At 35.5% G+C, this 19714-nt stretch overlaps 1 protein-coding gene across 3 annotated transcripts in view; it reads right to left on the reverse strand.

Annotated features, from left to right (window-relative positions):
• Positions 1-19714, reverse strand: part of DTL (denticleless E3 ubiquitin protein ligase homolog) — a 52323-nt gene that overhangs the window by 18621 nt on the left and 13988 nt on the right. For all 3 annotated transcript variants that reach the window (XM_010949481.3, XM_045512479.2, XM_074351846.1), the window contains exons 6-13: positions 17841-17906; positions 16509-16621; positions 15193-15266; positions 13292-13395; positions 12892-12996; positions 9806-9918; positions 4188-4277; positions 1544-1679 (exon numbers count right to left, since the gene is read on the reverse strand). In XM_010949481.3, the coding sequence (XP_010947783.2) occupies positions 1544-1679; positions 4188-4277; positions 9806-9918; positions 12892-12996; positions 13292-13395; positions 15193-15266; positions 16509-16621; positions 17841-17906 (801 nt within the window). The remainder of the gene's footprint in view (positions 1-1543; positions 1680-4187; positions 4278-9805; positions 9919-12891; positions 12997-13291; positions 13396-15192; positions 15267-16508; positions 16622-17840; positions 17907-19714) is intronic.

A 19714-nucleotide genomic window follows, 5' to 3' on the forward strand; every position in this document is an offset into this window, starting at 1 on the left:
TTCCCTCCTTACCCAGTTTTATCTATGTGCATAACTCCCTCAGCCCTCTGCTCACTTCATCATTCTTGTGGATTTAAACCACCTCCCTGGTTAAAATCAACTATCCACTGACAGTGTACCTGTACCTATGCAGCAGACAGACACCATGCTGACCGCTCACTTTCAAATAATGAGTGCTAGCCCCAGGCTGACTCTTTCTGCCCAACAGTCATATTTCCCTGGTCCATTTACTCTTCTATTCTCCACATGGCTATTGCAGACTTTATTATCTTTCCTCAGATTTCTACCACCTCCTTCCCTAACCCTTATTCTCAGTTGATGATCTTGATTCCTATCTAAGAAAATAGAAGCTATCAGAACAGATGGGAACTTCCAGAAGTTCTGACCATCCCATATATCCACCTGTCTTCACTGTGCCTGTATTTCTACCTTCTCTCTAATTACTATAGTTGAAACCCAAATCTTCTCCTCCTGCAGTGATTCCTATATAGGTCAATGGCAACTCCATTCTCCTAGCTTCTCAAGCCCAAAACTCTGAAGTTATTCTTGATAACTCCCTCGCATCCCACATCTGATCCTACAGCATGTTCTGTTGGCTCTATCATGTAAATATATCCAGAATCTGAAGACTTTCATCATATCCTCTGCTACCACTCTGGTCCAAGTCACCATCATTGCTTCCCAGATTATTTCAATGAATTTTTAAATTAGCTTCCAGCTTTTATCCTGATCTCTTTACAATTTGTTTCCAACACAGGAATTAGAATGATCAAGTTAAGAAAAGTCAGATCATAATACTCTTCTATTCAAAACCCTCCAACAGCTTTTTGTTGGAGAATAAAAGCCAAAATTGTACAAGAACCTTATTTTTCCACTATTCCCCTCCCTCTCTGTTGCTTGCTTTAGCCGCAACATTAGCCACTTTGAGGAACAGGAAATATGTCAGGCCTGCTCCTGCTTCAGGGCCTTTGCATTTGCTGTTTTGCTTGCCTAGAACATCCTCTAAAATATCCACACGGCTTACTACTTCACTTTCTTTACTCAAATGCCATCTTTTCATTGAGGCCTCCCTGGGCACCTAATTTAAAATTTTAACAGCATGCTTTGCTATTCTCCTGTTTCTGTTTTCCTTTTTCCCTGAGTACATATTGTTATCCGACAAATTTTTCTTTAACTTGATTATTGCCTCTCACACTAATATGTAAATTTTGTTCACATCTTTGGGATTTTGATTCTTTTGTTTATTGCAGAATCTCCAGCAACTTAGAACAGTGCCTAGCACAAAGTAGATGGTCAATAAATATCTAAAAAATAAATCTACCAACATATTCCAGTGCCTTGTGTAGATGATAAACATAGTAGTGTTCAGAAAATACTTATTAAAAAGAATGAATGTCAACAAGATGGTGCTTTCCTTTAATAATATACTAAAATATACTAAAATAATCTTACTAAAATAAGATCATAGAATCCAGCTCATCACTCTGCACTGCAGAAACCAACCAAACTATAAAAAACTTAGAAAAATGCATGGGATCCTTACCTAGGTCGGCTCTTGCTTCTCTTTTCTTCTGAGAGGCCCAGCCCACTATGGAGAGTTTATCTCCTCCTGATTTCTCCTCTAATCCTCTATTTAAGCGCCAGACTTTCAGTGTATTGTCATCAGAGCAGGTAGCAATCTAATGCGAACCAGGAAGGGAGTTAATAAGTTTCAATCAAAGACTCATAACAAAGTAAAAAGTAGGGCTCATGACTGGAGAATTAGTCTGTCTGATATAACAAGATATAGAAAAATATTATCTGAAAGGTCACATACTTTCATTTCTTGCTTTCAGGAATCATTCCAGATTTCCAAAGAAGTGGATTCTTTAGTTCGTTACTTATATACATTCTGCTGGTATGTCTTTTGTGACCAGTCATTTCTTACCTAACCTAAAGCTCTACTACAAAACCAGGTTCATTTTATTCTGAAGAAGGTGGGCAAGTCCTTATCTTTACCACCCTCTATGTAACTATGAAACTTATAATTAAGATGTCCTTTTTACTCTTTCTTTTAAATGATCAATCAGTGTATGTCACTGACATTCAATTTCTATGACTTTCTTCTGAATTCTGCAAGTTCTGGCTTATTGCTAAAGTAATGGGGTCATTTCTAAGATTAGACTTAGTCCATGACTCTAGTATGCTATGACAAGTAGAATGAAGCCATTCCTTTAAGATTCTTTTTCAGATAGGTAAAGGAGCAATTTGGGAAAACAACAAGTTCACTAGGCTGAAAGAAGTTAAAAACAACCTTTGCCCCTTTAAAAATATCTGACCATTCCTGATCTTGGTCTCAAGCCTTTTATGGCAGAGAAAGTCCAGCTTGAAGAGCTTGTGGCAATTGGCCACTGGTACCAGAGCTGTTCCCCAGCATTTGTTTATATAATTTCTCTATTTCAGTCACTAAAGAGAAAGAAAAAAAGAACACACGTTCTCTTAAGTCTTGGCCCCCAAGAGACTGGCAGCTTTTTCCTTTCCTTACTGGGAGGCCAAAAGAAGACACAAATATTTAACTGCTCAGCAAGAAATGCCTGGAATCCCCAGTTACTCTATAGTCTATTAACAAGTTATTATTTACAGAGCAACTAAGTCTGAGTGTCTGAAAATTTAATTCTTTATCTTATTTAATTCTCACAGTATAAAAAGCCTTATACTCAAATAACCTCATCTACAAAATGGGAAGAAAGTTATTTGTCCAAGGTCTCCACAATTAAGTGGCAGAACTAGACTTTAAATTGAAGTTTTTCCAATTTCAAAGTCTTTTTTTTTTTTTAAAGTGGTGTTTTTTTTAAAGTGGGGCTTCTCAACTACAGGCTAGGGACAAAATCATTTTAAAGAATTTTGTTTGGAGGAGGGAGGTAATACTTATTTATTTTACTTATTATCATTATTATTTTTCTTTAACAGAGGTACTGGAGATCGAACCTATGACTAAGCATGCACTCTACCACTGAGCTATACTCTCCCCAACTAAACTTTTTAAAAAGGTGGTTGTTAAACTAGTACATGTAAATAGCTCTGCCATTTCTTTTGTGTCTTTTCTGTGTACAGAGATAAGGACGATATATGATGAATGGAAAAAGATGACATAATTAACTAAATAATTTTTAAAACCCATCTTAGTTCTATGAAGATACAGATCCCACATTAAAAGCAGATATTTCACTGGAAATTACATGAAATCTTACAGGAAAAATGTCATTGGGATGTAATTATTGGTGATTAAAGCAGTGATTTCAAAAAAAGGTCTATCATGAAGCTCACACAGAAATGGTTATATAGGGATGTAGAAATAAAAAGAATCCACAGGAGTACTAAAAAAGCAGTACTAGAAAGCAAGCAGGGATGCCATGAGTAAATCAGACAACGAGAAGATTCTGGAAGATAAAAAAACAGACGGGAACAATAGGCAACAAAACTTCAAAACGTCACAGGTGAAAAGGAGATCTCCACGGGAGGGACATTTCCTGCAAACCCAGAATAACCCAAAGAGTTAGGTAGTCAGCACTGGGAGGGTGAAACCCTTTACATATATGTGGTGTTTGCTTGTTTCTGGGAGTTCTACGTTTCAGGTTTTCTGTTTATTCGCTTTTAAATATCACTAGTAAACAAATTTTGTGAGCATATTGTCTTCTTTCCAGAGAGTCTAAAACACTTTGGAGTTACTTCTTATGTAGTTTAGCCACAAATAACCTAACATGTTAAGACTTCACAGTAACACTTTTCAGGCATGTGAAAACCCAAACTGGACTGTGAAGAACAATCAAGATGTTACCTTTAATACACCACCATTGCTAATATGTAGAACATTAGAAAGATGAGTTGTCACCTAACATTTTCTTTTTACCTTCAATTTTAAGATGAAATTTTAATAATGTTAAAAACTTAATTCTACGTTTAGGAAAGGAATGACTTCAGGGAGCCAAGAAATCCATCCTTATTCCTAAGGGCATAATGCAGGTTCTCTACTGGAAGAAAAAAATAGACTATGTGTGATTAATAATGGTATAGATCCTGGGTGGCCTCTAGGGCTTTTAAATGTCTATTTAAATGTAAAAGTTTATATAACTCTCAAGGTAACTTTGGGAAAACCTACAAATCTGTGATCTGCTTTTAAAATCAACTACAGAGATTGGCTTACAAACCTTTGTGAAGTCTGATGGACACCAGCACACAGATGTGACCTCTTGAGAATGACCCAGGAGCACAGTAGGAGGATGCCAGGGTGTGGAGACCTATTGCACCATCAAAAAGAAACAAGCAAGTCAGCAGAGCAGTGTTTAGGTCTCCCAGACAGAGGCACTGAACTGCTCCTCATCTGTGCCTTAGAGAGCTTTAGGGTTATTACCAAAAGCCCCTAGACATGCCTAGTTATTGTTCAGAAAAAGGGTCTCAATGGGCAATGAAAGTATTTCTGTGATTAATCTGAGAGAACAGAAAGAAAATAGCCAAAATAAGTAAACGATATGAGCTTAGATACCAGGTCAGGTCTTGTTTCAAATTAGGACTACTTAGGTATACATATTTTGGCTAAAATTCAAGACTGAAAGGATGAGGCTTAGCTGCTAGGCAGTGCACTTCAGGTAGAGCCTAGACATTTAGATCTTCTCTAGTCGGCTAACTAAATCCTGAAGATACCTGAGATATGCTAATAGATCTCTTGGGACAAGAGGACAATCTTTCTTCCAAATGAAGATTCACTGATTTTTACTGAAGTTCTAAGTTATACTCCTTCATTTTGAAGGGGCATAAGCTATATTTTACATGGCATTTTGGTACACTTTTTGGGGAAGAAAAAAATTTCCTCTAAAGTTTAATTTCAGTTCATTTGCTTCTTGAGTTTTCAAGTAAGTACTACCACATTTTAATGTATAAAGAAGGCTCACATTGTGCAGTACTACGCATGTGATGAAGAATCATATTTTCCCCTTCATTGGATGCCATTAATGATATGCATTTGACAGCTGAGTCATTCAAGAGCTGTCAATCCCTGTCATAGGCCATGGAGTTAATGAGTACAGCATGAAGTACAAACTCACATAACTATTATTAGCACGTGTGTTTGAAAAATAGAAATTACTCTTTTCATTTTCCTGAGGCTCTGAATCATTACTCATTCAGAAAGTGAAGGTACTCATGAAGAAAGTGGAGGCACTCTGGAAAGAATATCTGTGAGAATGACTAAGCTTAGTAGAGTCCTCAGATCATAGTCAAGAGATTCGATCCCCTGATTCATAAGGTTGTCCAATTCAACTATTACTACTCCTCTCTTGGGTTAAATGGCACATAGTAATGACTCAAAAAGCCAAAGAAGACAAGGAACAGAATCTAATTAGTCTTGCTGAGTTAATTAAAGTGTAACAAAAAAGAAGGCTTTTTCCTGAGGTCTGAAAGGATCTCACTTACTTCCTACTCTTACAGTGCCACAGAGAACAAGAACTCGTTCTCCCACAAGATAGCGTATTTTAGAAAAGACTTTCAAGGTAGTCTCTAACTATCTCAGTAGTCACAGAAAGTCTCAATGGCCCCAGCCCATTAAGTTCCTCTTTACCCAGGGCCCAAGGAAGACTGGTAGCAGCAAGTGAAAAGGAAGAGGAAATCCTCATGTCCTCCTGACCCTCCCTGGTAAGAACCCATTACTTTACTCCATTGGTTTACTTGCTTGTTGCTTCTAGCTTTTCATTTCATGATACTGCCCTTCCTCAGTTTCTCAGGTGTTACAATACCCAGAAGAACCTGAATATCTATACCAAAGATTAAAATGAATGTCAGGGAAAAACCAAACAACCACCAATAGAATGTATGCACATTTCTGCATTTATCCATAGGATTTAAGAGGAAAAAACAAAGCACCTGTTGGAAAAACTTTTTACAGTTTTATAAGACAGGAGTAATAACAGTAACAATAAAAGTTAACATTTATTAAATGATTACTATGAGCCAGGCACTTTACATAGCACTGAAAGTGAGGGGAAGGTTCCTCAAAAAGTTAAACATAGAATTAATTACCATATGACCCAGCAATTCTACTCTTAGGTATGCACTCCCAGGAGAATTGAAAACATATGTTCAAACAAAAACTTGTACACGTATGTTCATATTAGTTTTACTCATAAAGCCAAAAAGTGGAATAATTTAAATGTCTGTCGACTGATGAATAAATAAATAAAATGAGGTCTGACCACACAATGGATCATTCAGTCATAAAGAGGAATGAAATATTGATACAAGCACAACATGGATGAACCTTGAAAACTTTAAGTGAAAGCAAAGTCAGACATAAAAGATCATATACTGTATGATTCCATTTATAGGACATATTCAGAATAGGCAAACCCATAGAGACAGAACATAGGCTAGTGGTTGCCAGAAGCTGGGGGCAGGATAGAATGGAGAGCGACTTTTAAAGGGTAAAAGATTTCTTTTTTGGAGTGATGAAAATGTCTGAGAATGAGATAGTGGGGATGGTTGCACAATACTGTGATTATACTAAAAAAATCACTGAATTCTACACTTTAAAATGACTACAGTGGTGAATTTTATATTATACAAATTCTATCTCAATAAAAAAAAGTAGAGGGAAGGGCATGTTGTGGGCTGAAATGAGAACTAATGTCCAACAAGTTTTTATGAACATTAGTAACAAATGTTTTCACAGTTGAGGACTATCCTAGTATCGTTACCTTCTTGGTGTCTACCTCAAAGAAAATTAATGTCTTCTAATGAAATCCAAGTGACTTTTAAATCCTTTGTTTTTAATCAAATAAGTTTTTATTTATTGTCACTTTGTTATTATAAAAACATTGTCATAATTACATGATTGCATTTTTTAAAAGCCTCTCTCTATTCTTAAATAGGAAGAGGAGACCGTGAAGTCCAAGAGACATTTACATCTGTGCATCCTGGGAATGGTCAAAACAGAGAAAATTGTCCTCTCTTACAAATTCTAGTTGTTATAGAATAAAGACTAATTTACGGCATGAAAAATTCCAAAGTTAAAACTCCCAGAACTATGAAGGTACTTTAGAAGTAACAGGCTCTAACCTGCAGACCTCATATAACATTTTGTATACTTGAACATGAAAAAAGATCAGCACCTTTCCTCAAAAAATCTCCTTACTCTACCCAGTTAGAAACCAAACCTAATCTTCATTTCTGCCATGAGATCATTTACACTTCCTAAAGTGTCAGGCTCAATGTTTCGCCAGTCAGCGGTAGAATGACGGTGCCAAATCAGTTTATTTATAGCCACTTCAATACTATTCAGTGGCTATATCAGAAATGAACCAGGGAAGGGGAGGGGTAGGGGTGAGGGCAGGACAAGGGGTAGGAAACTTAAAAAAAAAAAAAACTCCTAATATTAAATCTTTTTTATTTTTAATTTAAATCTTGGGCCTCAGTGTCAGAAAGTCTAATTGTATTATGTCTCCTCTTTGCTGGGCAGTGGTGAGAATTAAAAGGCTATTCTCTTCTGTCTTGAGATCTAAAACTACCTTCTTTAACTCTGTTTTCTTGTGCCCATGGGCTTTTTGGGCATAGGAAAATCCTAATACCTGAGGGAATTCTGACGTGAGAGACTGAATACTCAGTTTATGTGGACTTGTTTTTATACTACACCCCTCCCCCCTTTTCTGATCATGGAAGAGAGAAACTGAGCCATCTCACTAGGCAAATTCAATTTTAGGAGCAGTAAGTTTGCCAGGATCTGTAATATCAGAACCTGCACACTCAGTTATGTGTGGACAGGCAGGAGAACATCATGTCTGAACCACATCATTCAGCACCAACATGTGACCCAGCCTAGAATTCAGAAAGGGTCACCCATGTGTGTGATAGCCACTGACTGGATGTCTGAAAATGGGTTACTAACAAACAGCCAAGTATCTTTACTGCCTGTCTTTAAAGAGAGAAACCATCCCCCAACCCTTATTTCCTGAAACAACAAAACAAAGGCCTTCGTATAGAGAAGAGAGCTAGGGAGGAGCTTTAAGATCTGGCAATGAAACTACACACACACACACACACACACACACACACACACACACACACAAAATGTATAATTACATATATAATTATGTATATACAATTAAACTTATTTTAAATGATTAAAAATGACCAGTACATAAGGTTTTCCCCCCCATAATCCTTTATTATGGTTTTTGGTACTGTCTGATTTTTTTTTTTTTTTTAAGAAAGAAACTTAAAAAGATACAGACCTTGGTAGAAATAAAACCCTTTAGCTAAGCTGGGAACCAAAGTAGAGAAAGAAATATAGGTGAGACAATGAGGGAAGGAGAAAGGGAAAAACAAAAGATAATAAATACAAGGAAAAGACCAAATTTGAAACTCAAAATTTAAACTGTAAGACAGAAACACTAGTGCTAGTCACATGAAGTTTAAAGTTCAAGTCAGAAGAATTTTATAGACAATAAGCTAGTAAAGACTCTTATCACAAGATGGGGGTCTCGTGTGTGTATTTCATAAGCCAATTTTCATTTAAAAATAAAGCAAATAAAAGAAATCTGCTTGCAGAAAAAGTCAACACAAAAGCATCTTGGATAGAACTATACCTCCATCTTGTGACCATCTAGGATATTATTATTAAAACCTTTTCATAAGGCAGTGTTGCATTTTTGCAACTCTAGGTATACAGAGATATCATTTTTTAGTACCTTCTCCAGGACCAGGTGAAATTAAGCTGAAGAATTATGCTTCATACCTGACAGGATCTATCCCTGTCCTACACTGAAGATATGACCTCCTAGAGGTTGGCAGGACTAAGAATGATAGTTTTCTCCTGAGAAGGGATTTGATGATATTGAATCCATGGGTCTATACAGTTTTAGACATGACTCTAAAATGAAAACTGTATGAACTCTGATCATTCAATTCACCAATGTCAAGGACATTTATGAAATTATAGGGCAATCTAGAAGATAATTAGTTTCTAGCCCTAGGAAAACAATGCCTTAATTGCTCTTCTTTCTCTGAGCTCACAGACATTTCTATAATTTATTATTCCACAAGAGCCATTTTTCAGTGGTCAGCAAATGCCACTTGTATAATATTTTAGTTTTCCCCACTGGACCTCAAATGGACATCTTTAAATTTCTTAGCCTATAGTGGTCACTTTAGAACCACTGTTTACTTAAAAAGTGAAACACATATAGATACAATTTGTGTAGAAACGAGAAATCTATAAAATAAATAAATGAGTAAACAATGCTATTAAATATATACAAAACTGATAAAGCAGCCACATCTACTTTAGTTGCCTGAAGATTGGCCCCTTACAGGAGAGTAAAGAACACAATTATTAGACAAATATTTTTGAGTGAGTGTTTTGTGCAAGGCTCTATGGGTGACCTGGGTGTAGGGTTCTAGGATCAAAATACTATATTTTGAATGAGAGTTTGAAAACACAGGGCAGAAGGCAGTACAGCAAATTTTTCTAGGAAGTAAGACAAAATATTTAAGGTTCTTTCCAGTCTTCTGAATTCTCCACTTCCTGATAATCTGTAGAACTGTTGGAGGATATGGATTGCCAATTTCTGAGAAGCTCTTAACATGAAAGTATGATATATTCTGTGACAACCTGAATGAGGGTTTGGCTAGATTAGGAGATAAGAAGTAATTTTTACTGAACATCTGATATAGAAAAGCTGAAGTTTGTGTTTATATTAAGCTTACCTCTTCTTAGACAGAAGAAATATTTGCAAGAATATTTAAATCTCATCTTTGTGGGGAAAATTTTCTAACTTACCTTCCAGATGTAGGCAGCTTCATCACTTGAGCCACTGACTAAAAATTGGTCATCTGGACTAATACTGGATTTAACATAAAAGGTAGAGTTCTGATGTCCATTGAAGACAGCCACTGCAAGAAGAACAAATTCAAATTTCTTGGTTCTTGTTATTTCTAGTTTTCAAATAAATGCAGGCAGTATACATGTTATAACAAATTTTATTAGTGTATTAATTACTGTAGCAGATGGTCAATTCATAGTCACCAAATAAAAAAGAACTGGACCTTGGCAGAAAATTAAAGGAAATCCTAGAAAGAGGCTTTACATTAGACCCAATATCACGATCCGAGCCCAAATACTTGGTATGGAGCTGGCTATAGTGAAGAAAGTGATATTCTTACCAAAGAGGTTACCAAAGGGGAAGGGTGGGGGGGACAAATTAGGAGTTTGGAATTAGCAGATACAAACTACTATATACAAAATAGATAAACAACAAGGTCCTACTATATAGCACAGGGAACTACATTCAGTATCTTGTAATAAACTATAATGGAAAAGAATATGAAAAATATACATGTATAACTGATTCACTGTGTTGTACACCAGAAACTAACACAACATTGTAAAACAACGATACCTCAATTAAAAAAGAAAAGAAAGAAAGTGAAGATATTCTTACAGGACAAGAATGGAGCCAGTGTCCAATCTTTTAATAAAATGCTTTTATTAGACCCTCTCTTCCCACCCCAGGCTAGGTTTTTTCCATTGCATTATACATTAGTCTTTCTTCCTCTTAAGACTTCAGACCTCTTGAGGATAAATTTTGTATCTTATTCTTTCCTCACTAGACCCTATAGTGCTTTGAACAGAGGTCTTCAAACAATTGTTGTATGAATAGGTAAAAATCAGTGAAAGAAGTTAAGATTTAAGATAGCTTATTTGAGATGTGGGTATCTTTTTAATCCAGCATTTTAAATAGCCTAAAGAGTAGAAGTGGCCGGTGGGGTTAAATTGTACATTCATTTGTAAGATACTCCAACGAGGTTAGGTTCAGACTTCTCACTATCCAATCTAGCATAATGTGCTCAACATGTCCTTCTATCCTAAGGAGACCAACATCTGCAGTCTCCGGCATCAGAACACTACTAGGAAATAAAAGAAAAAAACTCAGGTATTGGAGGATTTAAGGATACATTTAGGCCAGAAAAAAATATTTCACTCCAGTTTTCCAATGGGGGTGGGTGGGGAGAATTAAGTGAATCAATGGCTTTCCATAAGTATTCACAAAAATCCCTTCCTTTTGCTAGAATAAAACTAGAAAAAAACCTTTGTATTTATAGCTTTTCAAGAAAAAGTCTGCATATCAAATACCCTCCACATCAAATACTATTACCGTGAAAGTTAAGCAGGATATGAATCAATTCAGATATACATATTATAGACCTACTATGATATATAAATCCCCACAAAATAAAGTTTCCTTTATTCTGAGTACAACTCCAAGATTATAATTGTTCATCTTTCTCAACTCTAAGCTTTGGCTGGAAAACTATAGACCAAATTTCCCACTAAACCCCTAAGTGTTTATTGCCCTCTGCTGGTCTACTAAGAAAGCCAACATAAAGTACCCAATATATATTTCAAACCATGTGAAAAATCCTTCTAAAACCTACATTGACTTTAATTAGCTCGATTTAATCTTTCTTTGACAATTTGGGCTCTTAAAATGCTTCCGAGCCATCCTTATGAACATCTCTTAGTATAATAAAATGCTGTGAATTAGAAGTATGGGAGATTAAGTACTGAGTCCAAGACACTTTCTAAAGTTTTGAAAAAGACAAGCATTACCAGATGTGTCACACACACATGTACTCAAGTCTGTCATTCAGTTTCTAAGGAATGCATCTATCTATCCACCTACCTACCAATCTATATATGGGAGCCAATCAAATTATTTTAGGAACACAGGAAAAAAGGTTACTAAATTATTAGTAAAGTAGCCTTGGGCATATTTGTTTGATGGCAGGACAACCAAATTCAAGGCCCCTTTTAGTGCCACACTATAACAAAATGATACAGAAAGAGCTCTTGAATAGCTGATAATATAATTAGGATTAGGCTTTTATCTTTTGGGGAGAGATTATGTAGAGTCTGTTTTATATGACTAAATAAATTAGAAGTTGTCCAATTTCTGATTCCGTTCAGGAAAGAAAGCAAACAAAGTTATAAAACCTCTTCCCTTTTCCAAATACTCTTACTCTTGTTTACACACCAGACCTAAACCAGGGCATTAGAAATGCCAAAAATGTGATACTGCCATTGGTATCAAAGTCCTAATAATGGCTTGGGGACAGTCTTTGGAAACTCCTGTAAGAGTCTAGCTAAATTTTATAATATTTTGAGATTTCCTTTTTTTTCTCAACACATCTTACTTTAGTGGGAACTGGGTAGCTCTGAGGATTGGTTATAGAAATCAAAGTCTGTCTCTGACAGAGCTATGCCTGAGAAATAAGTAGGTTACTAGTATGTAGCTTGCTTAAGTAACTGATAATGTTCTTAAAATGATGTAACTCAAATAACCCTTAAGAGTATGCTTGAGAAACTTCAATTTTTTAAAATGTCATTTATCAGTTTAAAAATCGCATTCCACTTACAATTTCTTGAAGAAAAAAAGGTAAGGTTAAGGAAAATATCCAGAGATAAAATAGCCTCTGTCCAACATTAAAGAGAAGGCTGAGGTAGGTAGGAACTATTTTAGGAGCTTAAAAAACTAAGCCCCCTATTTTTAACGAACCCCCAAACAGGACAAAAGCTGAGCAGAACAGCCTTCTCTATCCCATAAATTGAGATAATTCTAAATATAGTTCAAAGGGGCATACTTTGGGGAGAAATTAAGTCACCATATGGAGCAGGATTCTGTTCACTTGTGAAATCATCACAAGGTAAGTACACCTATGAAAACATCACTGGAACTAATCAAAGACTCCAAAGTCCTCGTATGTCTTAATAAATCTGGTATAGAAAAAAGTCAACATTAAAGTACCGTTAACAAAAAAGTCCATATTCGTTTCCAGGTAAGAGAATCTGAATGACTAAGATCCTACCTGGAGAAGTCTTTAATCCAGTCATATTGAACATGTAGATGTTGTCATCTGTGCAGTTAGCGAATAAAGTAGAGCCAGTAGAATCCAAAATCAGACTTGAGTATCCTGGAAAAAGGAAACTTTAATTAGCATGTACTGATGACAGAGTAGAACTGAGATGAAAATGATCTTTTTAGATCATTTCACAAGAAGAATCAGCAGAATTCTTCCCTAAATTATATAAACCAAAATTCTTCTGAGTTTTTATCTTTTGAACTTCAAAAAGATACTTACATACGTTAGAGTTTCTCAAGTCTATTGAGAATAATAGTTGCTGAAAACTAGCTTGATATTTATTTTAAAAATTTTAACAAAAACTCATATATTCAAAAAAAGTCCTACAGAATATACAAAGGCTTACCTAGTTTTCGAGTGCTGCTACCTGGGTACAGGAAAGACTTGGATGCTATGGGTTCTTGTCGATAAGCAGTATAATTCTTACGTAAATCCCATATTTTGATTACCCTAAAAACCAAGGTAAAGAAATATTTTGTAGTCCTTCTCCAACACCAAACAGTTTCAACTACATTTGAACATAAAATGACTTTAATCTAACTCCTCTGGCACATCAACCAGGTACAGTGAAGATATCTCATTGGGAAACAGACTGAACTATCTCATACTGTTGTCTCCAATATCAGGCTGACAATTCTGGCAGAACGGAAACAGATGTGATCTGACCCACTGATACACTGCCCTGAGTTTACTTCAAGGGAGCGGAAAAGGAAGATGAAGGTTAAGTGCTGATAGTCATTGTTTCATTGTTTTCAGAAACAAAACAAAACAAAACACCACACTTCCTACGCCTTTAATATTTCGCATGTAACCTTTGACATCACTAAGTATTATGTATGCTCTGTCCCTATGGTTCTATCTCTACACATTAACTCCTTAAGTAATCTAGTCTAAATTTTCCTATGAAATAGTTATTTTTTTCATTTCATCTACTGAGATAATTTTCTTAATTTTCTACATCTAGTCTGTAGGCAACTTAAAAGCACAAGCTTGGTAAAGAAGGGCAGTATCCTTGGAAACAAAACTTTCACAGCAATTTACAAATAAAACTAATAACCTTTAGATAATCCTTCATTTGTGCCTGAGAATTTGGTTCACAGAATAGTTTTAGCATTCAGAGGTCACAATAGAAGTCCTAGTTTATCAAGCCGTCATCTTTTTAAATTACAATTTTTGAAGGGGGATCTGTCTTGGAAGATATAATGGGCAAAATGGGGGCAAAGAAGAGTGCTTTAGAAAGAAAGAGTCCCTATACTCAATGAACTTAAATTCCGGCCAAGCAACCAATCAAGAAGTACCACAAACTTATCTGGAAGCGAAAAATTCAGATCAATAATGAATGGAAAGTATGTGAAAGTCCTTAGGCCTTATTATCAATCTAGTTAGATTACTCCCAGAAATGCCAGTTACATGTCCAGAATCATATTCCTTCTTTTAGGATATTATTAAACCTGAGAAAATAAAATCCAAAATTACAGGCATACCTCGTTTTACTGTGTTTTTTTTTTTTACAAATTGAAGGTTTGTGGCAACTCTGTATAGAGCAAGTCTATAGTTCATTTCTCCAACAGCATCTTCTCACTTCATGTCTCTGTGTCACAGTTTGGTAATTCTCCCAATGATTTCAACTTTTTCATCATTATTATATTTGTTACAGTAATCTGTGATCAGTGATTTTTGATGTTACTATTGTAATTGTTTTGGCATTTTTTTTTTTAGGAATAAAGTATTTTTAAATTAAGGTCTGTACATTGATTTTTTTGGACACAATGCTATTGCACACTTAACAGATTATAGTATAATATTAACATAACTTTAATATATATATTGGGAAACCAAAAAATTCACATGACTCACTTTACTGCGGTGGTCTGGAACCAAACCCGCAATATCTCTGATGTATGCCTGTAACAGAAATTTCACTCCTAAAAATAAGACTTGTTGATTAAATTATATTGCCCAGACAAGAAAGCTACCCATCCAGCTTCTCTGCAATAGCAGCAGCAGCACTGTTTCTGTGTGCTAGACAGTGTGCTAAGTGTGACACGTTATCTCATTTAATTATTTGAGCAAAAGTCCTACTGGGTATTTTCCAGTGTGATCTGTAGTTCATCTTCTCAGCTGGGTACTCACTATGTTGAAAGTTAAAAGCACACACATAAAATTATAATGGGATTAAGTGATTCCCCATCACAGTTCATGAAAGACAGCTCATCAAAAGAACCAAGAAATAAAGACTTTTCTTACCCATCCACAGCTCCTGCTGAGACTAATGTATTCTCATCTTGAAAGAGGACCACAGTAACACTCTGCTGGAAATCCTAACAGCACAAGGAAGAAAAAGAAAAGAAAGAAATCCTATTTTGGGTATAACAATCTTCACTATCAAGAGACCAAGGTGCTAACATGATGGCTTTTCCCCCAAAACTTATCTTCCCTCTCCAATCATCCTAATTAGATATATATGCAGACCAAAAAGTAATTTTAGCAAGAAAATGACCTAAATATCAAATTATATTACATAATATGAACACTTTGACCTATACTCAAAAACAAAACAAAACAAAAGAACAGTAACAAAAACAAAACTAGTGATGAAAAGATTTTTGTACTTCTGTAAGCCTACTGCCTCTACTTGGAATCATCCCTGTGTATCCTTAGGAAAGTCATTTAACCTGTGCCTGTTTCATCTATAAAATGTTGCCATCTACCCAGATTATCATACAGGAGTGTCTAAAGAATTATGGATGAAAGATGTTTACACACTCTGAAAAATCTAAAGGAGCTCAGTGGAGTTTTATCTCCCAATTGCTTTTAAGTTTTCTTAACTCAGAATCTGATGAAATGTCTGAAATGTTACTTACCCTGCCAGTTTCATTCATGTCTGTGCCGTTTTAAGTCTTAATGTTCTAGCAACCACTTCCCCACTTCTCCAAAACATTAATTTAGACCCCAGACCAGGAATATTAGAAAAATAAACAAAATAAAGTAAGAACTTCTACTGATGATTTTTTTTAAGAAAAAAGATGTATTATGAGCATTATTTGAGCTTTGGAGCTTTGACTACAAGATGCTCAAGAGGTACCATACTCCACCCAAATATTTCTCAATATATTTAATAATCTTCTGCCAAATATTAAAAAAAAAAACTCTCATCTTTTCTGTAGTTTGTATTATGGAAACAACAATAGGGATTGCTTTCTCCTACACAATACTGTGTCATGGTACTTAATATGCTTCTTCAAACAACCCATTCCTCTTTCCTAATGAATCACATTCTACTGCAGATGAAGAGTATGCATGGAAATTTCTAGGATGAGTCTCAGGAAGCTGAATGTTTAACATATTACCCAGGTGACTCTGTTGTACACTAGAGTTTGAGAACCACTACTGTAGGTACTGAACAAGTATTAAGCAATAAACCACTGATATCAAGAGGAAATGAAGATTCTCATTCACTGCCTATATCTCTAGCTCCTATTTTATGCCTAATGAATTCCTTTAAATGAGACTCCATCTTATTGTCAAGATCTGCACACATGTATTCAGCTATAAAACCTTACCACAGAAGGAGCAAGCCCTTTTGAATTCTGTTTCTTCTTAGGCTTTGAAGGGGTTTGTTTGTCTAAGGTATTGTGAGCTCCACTGATTTGATTCACTTGCCTATAAAATCCATCTGAAAGATATTCCAAGGAAATTGGTTTAGGTTTCAGAACTTCATACCCATGCTGAATATAATATTTATATATAAAGTCTCAAAATTAATTATGTTCTTTATCAGATTAGTGAAACTAGAAGCCAGCAGAGATCCTGTACTACATCTCTTGTGGTGATACTATAATGCATGAAAAGGAAATAAGCATATGGACATTTACAGCAGCTCTGTTTATAATTGCCACAACTTGGAAGCAACCAAGATGTCCTTCAGTAGGGGAATGTATGAATAAATTGTGATATATCCAGAATAATAATGATATATTACTCCATGCTAAGAAGAAATGAGATACCAAGCCACGAACCAATTTTAAATACACATTACTAAGTGAGAGAAGGCAATCTGAAAAGGTTACATACTATGTGATTCCTATTATCATTCTGGGAAAGGCAAAATTATGGAGATGGTAAAAGATCAGTGGTTGCCAGGGGTTGGAGAGGACAGGATGAAGAGGCAGAGAACAGAGAATTTTGAGGGCAGAGAAATTATTCTGGATACTATAATGGTAGATACATGTCATTATATATTTGTCAAAATTAGTAGAATGTACAATACCAAGAGTGAACCATAAAGTAAAGTATAGACGGACATTGGGTGATAATGTGTCAGTGTAGGTTCACCAGTTGTAACAAATATCCAACTCTGGTGCAGGATATTAATAGTGAGAGAGGCTGTGTGGGGACAGGGAGTGTATTAGTACAGAGAGAACTCTGCACAGTCTGCTCAATTTTGCTGTGTATCTAAAACTACTCTAAAAAATAGTATATTAAAAAGTAATTTTTTAAAAAAGGAAGTAAGCAGGGAGATGATCATTGCTTTCTGCTTAATGGCATCATGGGGCAATGTGAGCATAATTATATTTAATTTAATCCAATTCTTTAAAGCTTCAAATTTAAAAATATTAAAATAAAGGATCATTTACTAGTGAGACCATGTATTAATAATTTCAATTCCATCAATAATTTAGGTAAATGGCATTACAGTTTACAAAACAATATGAGGTAAATACGGAGGATAATACTTGGAACATTCACTAAGATCCTGAGAATTGAACAGTGAGCCGAATTGCGGGATTATGAACATGCGCCCCCTGGTGGTAATGAGGTGAAATCACTAACTCTTTCATTCACCATAATGGGGCAATGCCACATTTATCAAAATCAAAATGGAACTAGATTACCTTTTTTGTTGCACCTGGTGTCCCAGACCATAATGTTGCCATCTCTTCCACCTGTACAGAAGACAGCTGTAGACAAAAAAACAGTTTATCAAGAAGTCAACAAAAGCAGTCAATGACACATACATTTCAATGTAAATTTCCATGAGTATCTATTATATGCTAGTACTGTAATTGGTTGGCACTGGAGATTAAAAATGATAAAATATATAGCTCAACACAAATAAGAGAAAACAAAGCTGTGAAGGGAAAGGATTATAAAGAACTCAAAATGCTTATGTTGAGCAAAAACTTTATAGAATCCTTCCCTGTAAGTTCTCTTAAAAATACATAAAATACTATACTATATATACTATACTATATAGTAAAGTTGTAGTAAGAATATGATAAATAAGCAATAACCAAAATATACTGAGTGCTTACTAAGTGCTTTTTTATAAATTACCTCAATCCTTGTTACCAGCCCTATTGGGTGAGTATTATTATCCCTGTTTTACAGTTGAGCAACTAAGGCACAGGGAGGGTCAGTAACTTGCAAAGGTATTTCTGGCAGTATGAAGCCAGTTCATCCTCCAAATCTTCAAACCTCCAAACCTCCAAGTTGTATTGTCTCAGGATAAAAAATATGGACCAGATCCATATAAAATTTGTGAAAGAGGTTGCCTCTGGGGATGGGAAAAGGGCAATGAGATTGGAGGAAGGGACACAGGAGAATTCCAATTTATCTGTCATGCTTTATTCTTTAAAATTAAACCTAAAAAACCTGCTCTGTTTCTGAAAGAGTGAGGACTTAGCAAATTAAGCCACCTGCATTAGCTATACACTCTGGTCAAAATATAAAAAACAACTACCTGAGGGCCCTATAAAGATTGAACAAAAACAGTTTGTGGAAGGGTGTCAACACCTGAAGCAAGTGATTGGCCTACAGCAAGTTACTGGCTTTTCTGTGGTTTTACCTTGAGGGCAGCCACAATTGCAGCATCACTACCAGGCAGCTAAAGTGCCCATAGAAAGACCATCTTTCAAGCTAGAGGAACTAAGGAAAGGAGACCCAGGGCAACAAGAGCTGCCAGAGGGAGTGGAGAACCCTGGACAGAGCAGAGAAAGGGAAACTCTAATTCTATATTTAAACTTAGCACAAGTCTCTGGGTCACTCCTAAACCATATATATGGGAAAACTAAAAGCAGCTTGCAGCTAAGACTTAAATTAAAGTATTGAATTGAGATCAGATCTTCTGAATTAACTGCCTTCCTGCAGGTTTAACTGTATACATAATATATAATTTGAGTCTGATTTAACTGACTATTAAAACAAAAACATCAACCCTTTTCTATGCAATATAACAGAATCCAGGGTCCAATATACCATTTGCAATGCCCAGGGTATAATCTTAAATTATTTGTCATAGAAAGAGCCAGGAAAATAAGTCATTCTCAAGGGAAAAGAAATCAATAGAGGCCAACCACAAAACAACCCAGATACTGATTTATCAGGTCAGGTTATAACACAGATATAACTATGTCAAGCGAAGTAAAGAAATAAGACACCCAGAACCAATGAAAAGATGAGAAATCTCATCAGAGAAACGAACAGAATTTATCAAATACAAATGGAAATTTTAGAACCAAAACCTCCAACTTTTGAAGTGATAAAATTCACTGGATAGGCTTAAGAACAGAATGGAGAACAGAGGAAAAAGTCTGTTAACTTGGAAGCCAGGTCAATAGAAATTCAATTCGAGGAAGAGAGAAGAATGAACATTATGCTAAGTGAAGGAAGTTAACTACATATTATATGGTTCCATTTATTTACGTGAATGTGCAGAATAGGCAAATCTATAGAGACAGAGAGTAGTTTTGTGGTTGTATAGGGCCAG

This window comes from Camelus bactrianus, chromosome 23 (genome assembly GCF_048773025.1).
Source record: "Camelus bactrianus isolate YW-2024 breed Bactrian camel chromosome 23, ASM4877302v1, whole genome shotgun sequence".
Taxonomy (NCBI): Eukaryota; Metazoa; Chordata; class Mammalia; order Artiodactyla; family Camelidae; genus Camelus; species Camelus bactrianus.